General features: G+C 44.7%; 1 protein-coding gene across 3 annotated transcripts in view; it reads left to right on the top strand.

Annotated features, from left to right (window-relative positions):
• The first annotated feature begins 2,153 nt into the window (after positions 1-2,153).
• RNF8 (ring finger protein 8) overlaps positions 2,154-12,641 on the top strand; it is a 42,325-nt gene continuing 31,837 nt past the window's right edge. For all 3 annotated transcript variants that reach the window (XR_002731726.2, XM_023212700.1, XM_023212698.1), the window contains exons 1-2: positions 2,154-2,469; positions 8,550-8,678. Coding sequence is in view for 2 of the 3 variants with exons in the window: in XM_023212700.1 (XP_023068468.1) it covers positions 2,359-2,469; positions 8,550-8,678 (240 nt within the window). In the remaining variant the exon portion in view is untranslated. The remainder of the gene's footprint in view (positions 2,470-8,549; positions 8,679-12,641) is intronic.

Below are 12,641 nucleotides of genomic sequence, written 5' to 3'. Positions count from 1 at the left end.
CTAGAGTGCAGGGGTGTGATCTCAGCTCAATGTAACTTCTGCCTCCGAGGTTCAAGGAATCCTCCCACCTCAGCCTCCCCAGTAGCTGGGATTACAGGTGCTCACCACCATGCCCGGATCATTTTTGTGTTTTTACTAGAGATGGTGTTTCACCACGTTGGCCACGCTGGTCTGGAACTCCCGACATCAGGTGATCCACCTGCCTCGGCCTCCCGAAGTGCTGGGATTACAGGCGTGAGCCACCATGCCTGGCTGTGTTGTTGTTGTTGTTTTTGATGGAGTTTCACTCTTGTTGCCCAGGCTGGAGTGCAATGGCAAGATGTCAGCTCATCACAATCTCCGCCTCCTGGGTTCAAGCGAGTCCCCTGGCTCAGCCTCCTGCGTAGCTGGGATTACAGGCATGTGCCACCACGCTGGGTTAACTTTGTATTTTTAGTAGAGATGGGGTTTCTCCATGTTGGTCAGGCTGGTCTTAAACTCCCAACCTCAGGTGATCCGCCCACCTTGGCTTCTCAAAGTGCTGGGATTACAGGCATGAGCCACCATGTCCAGCCCTGGCTGTTTTTTTGACAGAATTTTATTTAGGAAAATTGTTTTCCTTCATTCCCCTTGTGCAAAAAAAAGAGAGAAAGAGAAGGAAAGAAGGAAGGAAAGGAGGAAGGAAGGAAAAGAGAAAGAAAGAAAAAGAAAGAGAGAAAAAGAAAGAAGAAAGAAGGAAAGAAAGAAAGGAAGGAAGGAAAGAAAAGAGAGAGAAAGAAAGAAAAAGAAAGAAAGAAAGAAAGAAAGAAAGAAAGAAAGAAAGAAAGAAAGAAAGAAAGAAAGAAAGAAAAGAAAAGAAATTGTTAACTAGGTGTTGGAAAACTGAAAAGACAAAGGGGGCTCAACCATTGGAGGAACTCACTACAGGCAGCAGCTATCACACTATATGGAAAATCCAAATGAGAGGCTGCGTTTTTTTAGTTGGCCGGGCTCGGTGGCTCATGCTTGTAATCTCAGCACTTTGGAAGGCCGAGGCGGTTGGATCTCTTGAATCCAGAAGACATGGCAAAACCCGGTATCTACAAAAAATACCAAAATTAGCCGGGCTTGGTGGCGCATGCCTGTAATCCCAGCTACTCTGGAGGCTGAGGCAGGAGAATCGCTTGAACACGGAGGCGGAGGTTGCAGTGAGCCGAGATCGCGCCACTGCACTCCAGCCTGGGTGACAAAATGAGACCCTGTCTCTAATCAATAATAGTAATAATAAAATTAACAGTTTTATTGAGTATAATTTACATGCCATAAAATTCACCCACTGAAAATGTACACTTCCTTCACTTCACCTTACAGGGTCTCACTCTGTCGCCCAGGCTGGGATGCAGGGGCGCCATGTCGGCTCACTGCAACCTCGGCCTCCCGGGGTCAGGTGATATTCCCACCTCAGCCTCCCGAGTAGCGGGACTACAGGTGTGCACCACCACACCCAGCTAATTTTTCTTTTTTCCTTTCTTTCTCTCCCTCCCTTCCTTGCCCTTTTTGTGTGTGTGTGTGTGTGTGTGTGTGTGTGTGTGTGTGTGTGTGTAGAGACGGTGTCTTCCCTTGTGGCCAGGTTGGTCACAACTCCTGAACTCAAGCTATCTGCCCGCCTCGACCTCCCAAAATGCTGGGATTACAGGCGTGAGCCACTGCATCCAGCCACACTTCCATGACTTTTTAATAAACTTACACAGTTGTGCAATTGTCATCACAATCCACTTTTAGAACATTTCTATTACCGCTTTCCTCCAATTTTTTCAAGCCCATCTGCATTCAATCCCCTCTCCCACACCTCGCCCCAGGTAACTGTGCTCTGTGTCTTTGTAGATTTGCCTAGTGTAATCTATTTTTTACTTCGGTAATATAAGGAGGTCGTGCAAAATAGAGACTATTTAGGAACAGGCTAGGCAGACTTAAATCTGATGGAAAGTTTAAAGTTGTTTAAAAGTGGGCTATAGTTTTACATGATTTTTTTAAAAAGAGGAAAGGTGAGGAGAGGTTCCAGTCTGGGGCGGCTAGGACTGAGGTGATGGTTCTGGTGGGGGCGAGGGAAGTTGTGAGGGGAGCAGAGCCCTCGCGTCACGCCCGCCCCGCCCAGGGCCGGATGGGCTCCTAACTCACCCTCTTTGCCCCAGGGCGGCCGCCGTCCTCTTGCGCAGGCGCAGTGCTCCTGCTTCCTGGCCGAGGGCGGGCGAGCAGAGCCTGCGTTCTCAGCGATCGCGAGCGTGTGGTGATTGCTTCTGTCTGTTGTTCAGCTATGGAAGCTGAGAGGATGCACAGAGGCAGCCGGAACCTGGGTCGGGGCCTAGCTCGGTGCTGACTGCCCCCGGGGTCGAGTAGGCGATGGGGGAGCCCGGCTTCTTCGTCACAGGAGACCGCGCCGGTGGCCGGAGCTGGTGCCTGCGGCGGGTGGGGATGAGCGCCGGGTGGCTGCTGCTGGAAGATGGGCTTGAGGTACGGGGGAAGGGGTCCTGTGGGGCGGAGGGCAGGGGCTGGAGGGAGCGGGGCTCGGGAGAGGGAGGAAGGTGTCTTGCTGCGCTGAATGAATGGCAGAGAGGAGGCGGGCACCAGGAAGAGGAGCGAAGTGTCTGTCGGGGGTGGATTCCTGGGGAGAGAAGGGAGAAAGCGGTTCTGGCGCGAGCGACTGAAGGGTCTGCGGTGGGAGGTGTTTGGGGGAGAAATAGGGGCCGAATGAGAGAAAGAAAAGAGAGTTCGGCTCTGGGGAGCCCTGGGGGGCCACAAGGGTTGGGGTGAGGACGGAGGCCCTGGCCCGCGGCCTGTGGGGCGAGAAGCTGGCCCCGTCCAGAGAGGCCTGGGCCAGCGGGTAGCGGGGCCCGGGCCGGGGCCGGGGCCGGGAAGGAGAGAGACGCGCAGAGAATGTGAAGAGACGCGGGGGTGTCGGGGAGGGGAGGGCGGGGGCTGGCCAGATCCGGTGTAGGGCGCACTGAGCCCCGCGGTGCCCAGGTCGGGGAACGGTGGTGGGGGCCGCGAGCCGCAGGGAAGCCGAGGCGGGGCCCGGCGCGTGAACTTTCTCGAGTTTGTTTTGAAAACGATTCAAGTTTTGGGCTTTGTCCCTTAAAAGCAATCAAACTTTCACGTAGAAATGTCTTCCTCCTTCCCAACTCTGAGGAACATGGGCAACTTGGGCAGGGGCCACATTTCTCCCGTGAGGCTCGGTACGGCCGAGTGGCCCTCCCTGAGGTGGATCAGGCAGGGATTCAGAGTTCTCTCCAGAGGCTGCTTGTCGTCTTTATTAATGCAGTTGCAAATGAAAACATTTTTAAGGGAAAAGATGCACCAGCGTGGTGCATCTTGAAAGGGCAAGGGAGGGGAGGAGGGAGTTAGATTGCAATCAGGTTGAGAAGGAGAACTGGGTCAGGGACAAGCTTGTCATGCCTGGGAACCACCTGGGTTTTGGAAATAATCTGTATGAAAAGTTCTCTTTGCAGTAAAAGTGGATGGTTGGTCATGATGTTGTAAATTCAGTAAGTCTTTTAAATCTTAATGTATGTTCGGGTAGATTTTTCCTATAAGCCGTACCGCCTCAATTCAGTCTGCCAGGTGTTTATTATTTAACATTGTTTGGTGTACAATGAGGACAAATAAAATTTCTGCGCTCGAAGAGTTTAAGGCTTGAGTGGGGAGAGAGGATTTATACAATGAAGCAGTCTAAGAACATCCATATGGGCTGTATGATCAAGTGCCAAGATGTGGATTATTTAATTCCATCCCAGAGCAGTAGTTCTTCAAGTCAGAGGAGGAATTCATGTCCAGGCCCAAATTTTGCTCTATTAGGGGGTGTTATAAAGGGTTACTTGTGTGCTGTGATTTGAGGAACACCAAGAAAACATCTCTGCCCCCAAATACCTCTTCTATCCAGGTATTAGTGCCTACAAGTCCACATTAAGCATTCAGTCTTTTAGCTTGAGCACTGATCTTTCCCTGCCTGGCCCTTTCCAACAGCATATGTTTGTGAGAAGTTTAACAAATTAAAACACGAACACCTGAATGATAACCTGAATACTACACACAAAAATAAATTGTTTTCATGTATAACTATTAGTTAATTTCACATACATTACTTAGTGTGATCCCTGCATACACACAACTTTATAAGGTAACTTAGTGGGCAAATGTTATTCCTTTAGATTCAATTGTTGTGGATTAATTTATGACTCTTCTGAATAGCTTGGCAGTCTTGGGCAGGTGGGATGGGGAGGAAGAATTAAAGCACCTGTAGGAAGGGCAAGAAGACTCCAAAGCACTCTTAGACATATTCTGAACCATTTGATAGCTCTTTGTGGGGCCGCTTCTATGGGGAGGGACCCGTGCAAACCGAGTGAATGGTAAAGACACAGTGGTAAGACTGTGGCTGGCTTCAGGGACCTGTGTGTAGGAGAAGCCTGCCAGGCTTGGCTGCCTGCAAGGTCAGGTCGTAGCATAGCCTGAAAAGAAGTCTGAATCAAAGGCAAGAGAAGAAGTTGTACTTATTGTAATGTCCCCACATCGTAGCACAAGCTGTTTTGCACAAGATTTTAAGAGGTATGCTGATAACATTATAACAGCAAAGGTAGGTCAGCTCCCTGCCTTTCCCGTTCTTAGTCTCAGATGTTGTGGATAAAATAATAAAACAGAGTTCCTTTCATTTCATTAGTGGGAATACTGTAGTAAATTGCCTAAATAAGTGGCTTTAAGCTTGTTAAAGCAATGCGTAGAGTTTGGTGGAAAAACAAGTGGAGATTTATTGCAAATTAGCTAGTTCTCAGGTACTATAAAGTATCTAGGCCTTTGGGGAAAACAACAGAACCTTCTCTTTCCTTTTCTTCTCTTGTATTTAGTTTTCATTAAATTTTCTGCCCCAAGGGAAAAAAGGGAAAGGATGGTTATATTTACTGGTTTGGGGGCTTTTGTTATGGGGTGTTTTGTTTTGAGACAGAGTACTCCCTGTCACCCAGGCTGGAGTGCAGTGGTGTGATCACACCTCCACCTCCCTGGTTCAAGCCGTTCTTCTGCCTCAGCCTCCGAAGTAGCTGGGATTACAGATGTGCACCACTATGCCCAGTTAATTTTTGTATTTTCAGTAGAGATGGGGTTTCACCATGTTGGGCAGGCTGGTCTCGAACTCCTGGCCTCATGTGATCCACCCGCCTGGTCCTTGCCCACCTTCACCTTGTCCTTGTGAAGGTGGGCAAGGACAAGATGATCTTTTAGATCAATAATGTAAGCTCAAGTGCTTACAAAACTATTGTAAATGAAAACAACCCCTCACATACGGGTCGGCAGTCAGTTCCCATGGGAAATTTAGTGTTCCATTGAGTGGTCCTGAGATTTCCAGTTAACCTCACTGCACTCTTTAGCTATAGTATAGGAGAAATATCAGTAGTACCAAGGTAAATTCTAAGACCAGGCAGTGCAGGGAAGGATATAAAAGAAGGATTCCTTTTTCTGGGTTCAGAGTCTGTTGGAGGCAGTTTCAGAAAAAGGCACTCTTCCACTTTTTTGGTACTGTTTTCCCCAGGCTACTCACAATGGCAGTCTGGCTGTCTCCCCTCCAGTATTAGCATGTAATATGAGATGCTTCCTCTCTTAGAGATAAAGCTACTAAATAGAAATTTTACGGAATATGGATGACAGATAAATCCCTAACCATTCCAATTTTAACAGATATGTGTATTCAGAGGAACTTCTATAATTAATATAATTCTGGCAGAGTGTGAAAGAACTGAAAAACTTTGTGCTCAGTATTGGTGGAGTGGTCACCACAACATTTTAGAGAGGAACAAGGAGACCGTGTGAGTTCCAGCTGCTGCTCCATATTTTCCAGTGGTAATAAATACAGTCTCTAACTTCTGACATAGAAACACCCACCCTAAAATCTTGAGGACTCATATGCAAGACCTCGTTATTTTTTCATTCATTCTCAAATATTTAACTGAACACTATGCCGGGTATAGAAACACAGTGGTAAACAAGACAGATAAAGTCCCTGCTTATCTAATTTATATTCTGTTAAGGGCACGGAGGGGAAAAGTAAAATAAGCAAGATAATTTTGGTTTGTGATAAGAGCATCCTAATAACTGAAGAAATACGATGGGAAGCAGACAACCAACTTTAGACAGTGGTGATCAGAGTAGGCTTATGAGTAGCTGAAACATGAAAGATAAGGAGCCCATGCAACATCTGAGAGAAGAGTGTTCTTAGCAGAGGGGCTAAGTGAAAAGACCCTCGGGTAGGCTGGCACTTCGGGGAGAGGGGCTTAAGGAACAACAACAACAAAAATGTTTGAGGGACTGGAGCAGCTAGTGTTGGCACCGTGATATGAGTTAAGACTAAAGAGTAGAGGGGCTCAGGACTTTCAGGGTCTTATAGGCCATGGAAGGAAGTTTGAATGATTGGACAGTTTTAAGGAAAGAAGGAAAATGATCTGATTTAAAATGTTTACATTTCTGTTCCAGTTACTCTATAAAGTTTATGGGGGCTAGAGTGGGAACAGAAACAGTAGGAGGCCAGGTGTTTTGGACTAAGGTTGTGGCTGTAGAGAGAGAAATGAACAGACTTAGGACATATTTCAATTATAGCCCATAAAATTTACCAGTGATTTCAGTGTGGGGATGAGGGACAGAGATGAATCAAAGATGACTTCTGGGTTATGGGTTGAATAGTTGGTTGGATGGTATTGTCAATACTGAGATGAGAGTTTGTGGGAAGGAATAGATTAGGTCAGTGAGTCGTGGTGGTCTTTGAGGGACTGAGGAGGACACGCATGATTCTGAAAGATTTTCAAACGAAGAGAAGAGGGCAGTTTTTAGCTAACGTTGGTTTAAAGTTCCCAGTTAAGGTTGTGGTATGGGTCATTAAAGAGGCCATTTGTGCACTAAAAAGAATAAGCAGGGAGCCAGACGTGGTGGCTCACGCCTGTAATCCCAGCACTTTGGGAGGCTGAGGCAGGCGGATCACTTGAGGTCAGGAGTTGGAGACCTGCCTGACCAACATGGTGAAACCCCATCTCTACTAAAAATACAAAAATTAGCCGGGCATGGTGGTGCATGCCTGTAATGCCAGCTACGTGGGAGTCTGAGGCAAGAGAATTGCTTGAATCCGGGAGGCGGAGGTTACAGTGAGCCAAGATCACACCACTGCACTCCAGCCTGGGTGACAAAGCAAGACTCCGTCTCAAAAAAAAAAAAAAAAAAGAAGAAGAAGAAGAAGCAGGGAATTCTGTGATCTGGATCTCAGAAGAATTTCATTTCCTTCCTTCACAGGGTTGTTATGAACTAGACTGGTCCAACAGGAGAGTATGATAGATGTGAATTGGCGCTTCTTTTCATCTTTTCAGCCTTTTCCAGAAGCTCTCAAGCTGTTCTTGTGGATAAGACAGAGAATATATACTCCAATGCAAAGACTTTTGGTTGAATTATGACTGGCCAAAGGTATATCCAGGCTGTGTGGATTAGTGTTTACTAGGCTTTCCCGAAAACTTTGCCTTTGGCTGCATCCCATTCTGTATCTTGAAAGAAGGTATAGAAGGCATCATATCATATAAATGTGGTGGAAGGGGTATTAAGTATGTCTCATCTGATGGCAGATTAGAAATTCAGAAAGGTCTTGACAAGTTGGTTTGATAGGCTGAACTAGCAAGATGAAATTTAGTAGGAATCAATCTAAGGTCCTGCACTTGAATCCAAGGTTTTCCATCCGATCAAGTATAGAACGGAAGAGACATGACTTAGCATAGCGTTTCTTGGAGGAGGGGGAGACCAAGAAATTTAATCATTCCTAAGTTCGAGGATACATTGGCAGTGTACTAGATCTGCTTTGAAAACTAATGCAAATTATGCTCCAGTGATAATTTCTAGAACTGGGAAAGTAACACTTGTGTTTGACTGTGTAATAGAAATTAAGTTTATTTTTCTTAATATGCCTTCCAAGAATCAAGATAAACCAGCAGTCCTTTCACAGACTCATTAGAATGGCAAAGAGACTCAAGCCTATCCCCTGGGAGTTAAGTTGAAGTAACTGGGAATACAGAGCCAGGAAAAGAAAACTCAGGGTTCACTTTATAGCTGTGACATTGAAAGGGGATTGGAGATTTCCTGATGGTGCCAGGGCAAAGCCAGTGCCAATGGATGGAATTTACAGGGAGAAAGATGCCAAGTCAGAGACATTTTAAAAATTGGAGGGCCTGCCTTACTTAAAGTTACTGGCAGTGTTTATAAGTTGATGGGATGTGTAGAAAGAATTCCTCCATCTCATGGTCACTGAACCAGATGACCTTTCAAGATCTTGCCAACCCTGAGATACATGGATAACTCTTTTTCAGCTTTCTCTTCTTGTCACAACTGTTTGCCTTTTTCTATTTGGTGGTTCTCATGGCAGCTGAAGGGGAGATAGCTGATGCACTGTTTGGGTTCCACAGGTGTCTGGTTTCAGAAGTCAGGACCTGCATATGCTGCTGGTTGACGAGATTTGTAAAGGACCTCCCTTTTCAGCACAATGACTGATTGTATTTCTTACATTGTTGTTGTCTTCCCAGGTGACTGTAGGACGAGGATTTGGTGTCACATACCAACTGGTATCAAAAATCTGCCCCCTGATGATTTCTCGAAACCACTGTGTTTTGAAGCAGAATCCTGAGGGCCAGTGGACAATTATGGACAACAAGGTATGGGAATTCACAGAATCCTAATGACTTTTATTTGTTTTTAAATTACTTTTTTTTTTTTGCATAGGTAATTCATGGTATGAAATTCAAAAGTATAATTTCTTCTTTCCTAGCCATCCAGTTTCCTTTTCCAGAGGCGCAGCCACTTCCATATGCTGCCAGAGATTAGATTATGCTAAAATAATTTCTCTTGATTTGGGTTGAAGTTTGTTACCTTGGAGAGAATACCTGAATTGGGGTAGTAGGTCCTATTCCAGAAACTAGACTAAGTTACTGGGCAAATCAGCCTGTTTGAGGTGAAGCTCCCAGAGACCCTGGGAATCTCAGAATCCGCTAACGCTTCTGGAGTACACTTATGGCTCAGTGAACAGGGAGAGGAGGGAGAAACTGATCTGACTGCACTTAGCTCCTTGCCTTCCTCATTCCTTTCAATCTGAGCAACCTCCCCTGGCTTTTAAAACATGTTTTAAGTGTTGGTGTTTTGAAGATTTCCTTTGAATAATGGGGTTTTTCTCCTTTAGACACTTTTGAAAACCACTAGTTTAGTGGTAAATGTGTTGAGGGAGGTGCAATAGTATATAAAGCCCAGCAATTAGAAAGTACCTAATGTGCTGGGCGTGGTGGTGCATGCCTGTAGTCCCAGCTACTGGGGAAGCTGAGGCAAGAGGATTGTTTGAGTCCATGAGTTCTGGGTTATAGTGTGCTATGCTGTTCTGGTGTCTGCATTAAGTTCGGCATCAATATGGTGTCCTCCTGGGGGCAGGGGACCACCTGTTTGTCTAAGGAAGGTGAACCGATCCAGGTTGGAAGGAGGGCAGGTCAAAACTGCTGTGCTGATCAGCAATGGGATTGCACCTGTGAGTAGCCACTGCCCTCCAGTGTGATTGACATGGTGAAGCCCTGTCTCTATCAAAAAGAAAAGAAAGGCCGGGCGCGGTGGCTCAAGCCTATAATCCCAGCACTTTGGGAGGCCGAGACGGGCAGATCACGAGGTCAGAAGATCAAGACCATCCTGGCTAACACAGTGAAACCCCGTCTCTACTAAAAAAAATACAAAAAACTAGCCGGGCGAGGTGGCGGGCGCCTATAGTCCCAGCTACTTGGGAGGCTGAGGCAAGTGAATGGCGTAAACCCGGGAGGCGGAGCTTGCAGTGAGCTGAGATCCGGCCACTGCACTCCAGCCTGGGTGACAGAGCAAGACTCCGTCTCAAAAAAAAAAAAAGAAAATACCTAAAGTGCAGATATATAAGCACCCAGGATATATGATGAAAATATAGACTATGAGGTGAGAGAAATTCTAACATAAACAGTTCATGTTTAGGAAGTATAACATGTCTTTAAGTACCATTTCATATTGCTTCACTGCCCCAGTTAGGATATTAAAGGTACCATTAGAAGGGAGGATATCCCACAGGTCTGCCCAGCAGCCTCATTTTGCATGCATAAAACTGCTAGATTTAAGCTATTGTAAAGTATCTTCCTGCTGTAGAATTAAGTTGAGTTGGCACTGTATTGAAGGAGACAATACACAAATGCTAAGTAAATAGGTTCAGCACTTTCAGCAATGCACCATGAGCAGGGTAAAAATTGACACTGGCATTATCTACTTTAACCCCTTATGTAGACAGATGAATCTGAGGCCCAGAGAGATAAACTGTCTTGCCCAAGTCCTTCTCTATAATGAGCCAGGACTTAAGTTTCTCTGCTATGCCCTGTGCACATACCAGTAAAGTACGTAAGCAATTTGCTATACTGGCTTTATGATGTCAAACAATTAATTATGCATTTTTAAAATACAGCTGCAAGGTTTTAAAGCCTCTGAAATAGTGTATATCAAAACAGCTTAGGAAAAGATGTTTGCCTCATCAGAGTAGGCTGTATGAGAGTTGGGATTACAGTATTATAGAGGTGAGTTTTCTGCTGCTGCTTTTCTTAATTATGTGCAGTAGATGTGATCCACTTATGGGATTAGCAGATTTTCATAGGTTGGGAAGCCAACAGCTGATCAACTTTAGTGTTATTTAAATGTCAACCACAGGGATACAGAGGCAGCCTGTGCAAGATCAGATCATGACTGTGCTCCGGGCTCGCTCTCCAATGTTTGCTTTGTACCCTTCCTTCTAGGGTTGCTGTTATCATGTGATTCTTCTGAGGTCTCAGTCAGGCAATAGAAAGGAAAGATAGGTTTCTTAACAACCTGTTTAAACTTTTTAGCTGTGATTGTGAGATAACTGATTTTTAAGAGAAGCTAGGACTGGGGTGTTTTGATGGAACAGTTCTTACAAGTAAATCCCCCCTCCCCTCTGCACTTTTCTTTTGATTACAGATGCCCCCTTTCTGGCTTCCTCCTGGCATGATGCCATGTCAGGCCTCTTCTGCTGATAAGGGACCTGAATTTCAGCTGTAGGATATTATTGCTGTGGTTGTGTTTGAAGTCATTTGCCAAGTCTCTTTCAAGAGATAGGTGTTTCTAATAAGTTAACACTCAGAGCTGCATTCTCTTATCTGCTGGAATGGCCAGAAAGTGAGAGCTTAAGTGTAGATACAAAAATTGCAAGAAATGTTATTTTGGTTTAAAATTGGCTTAAAATATAGGAAAAAAAACCCTTGGAGGACAGCTAAACTCTGCACACAGTATGAGGATAGTTCTAGTTGTGTAGGTTTTGGTTAGTTCATAAGCTCTTCAGTTGGCCATCCTTTGTATTGGTATCCAGCTCTTTCAGAAAATTGGTTGTTTTAAAGTCACAGTATGAAATGCCTTAGAGGTTCGGTCACGTCTTACTTGAGCCTTTCCCATTCTTACCCTCCTCTCCTGTTGCTTTTCACCTGCTGCCTGGTGATTCCTACTATTGTTCTTCTGCAGAGTCTGGCATTTGAAGTCTCTGGTGAGTGTACTCTTACGTGAACAATCTTTGCTGCTTGGGACAGTCCAGCTTCTGGTCCTCAGCAACTAGAGCAGTGGTTATCAACCCCGTTTCCAGTTTTTGCTCTCACCTGGGGTACTTTTAAAAATACTGATGGTAGTACAATAAAAACGTTCATTCGTTAAAAGACACCATTAAGAGAGTAAAAGGCACACTCAGAGGAAGATGTTTGCTACATATTATAGTCAGTGAAGGGCTTATCCTGAGTTATATGCAGAACTCCAATAAGAAAAAAATATGCCCTATTTAAAAATGAGCAAGAGACAAGCACGTCACAAAAGGTTATATCCAATGAAAAGTTGTTCAACCTCATTAATAATTTGGGGAATTTAAATTAAAACCATAATGGAATACCTCTACACAGTCAGCAGAGTGGCTAAAATTGAAGACCAGTGATGCCAGGTATTGTAAGGATATGGAGCGATAGAATGCTCTTACCCTTCTGTTGGGAGTGTAAATTGGTACAGCTACATTGGGAAATTATTTGGCATTATTCATTAAAGTTGAGCATACATATAGCTTTTGACACAGTATTTTCACTCCCAGGGAAACAGCCCAAATGTCCATCAACAGTAGAATGGATAAATTGTGGAATAATCTTATACTGAAACACTATACTGTAGTGAATATGAATGAACTACTATATCTAATAACATGGATAAATCTCACATAATATTGAGTGAAAGAAGACAGACACAAAAGAACACATATTATATGATGCCATTTATACAATGTTTAAAACCAGGCAAAATTAACATGTGCTATTAAATCTGGATAGTAGTCACCTTATTGCCAGGGTGGCTACTGACTAGGAGGCACACGGGGTTTCTGGGATGCTGATAATGTGGGGTTTGTTTTGTTTTTGACCTCGTGGTAGTTACACTATGATGTTCATTTTGTGACTGTTCATCTAGTTGGTACATTTATGATTTGTGCACTTTTATGTTTGCATGTTCTACTTTAGTAAGGAGTTTAAAAAATATATTGAGGATACATAATACAATTGCTGAAATAAGACTTGATGATATCAAGTGCTGGC

This window comes from Piliocolobus tephrosceles, chromosome 5, assembly GCF_002776525.5.
Source record: "Piliocolobus tephrosceles isolate RC106 chromosome 5, ASM277652v3, whole genome shotgun sequence".
Classification (NCBI taxonomy): Eukaryota; Metazoa; Chordata; class Mammalia; order Primates; family Cercopithecidae; genus Piliocolobus; species Piliocolobus tephrosceles.
The sequence above is the reverse complement of the archived record's forward strand: the minus strand, read 5'-3'. Positions and strand labels throughout refer to the sequence as shown.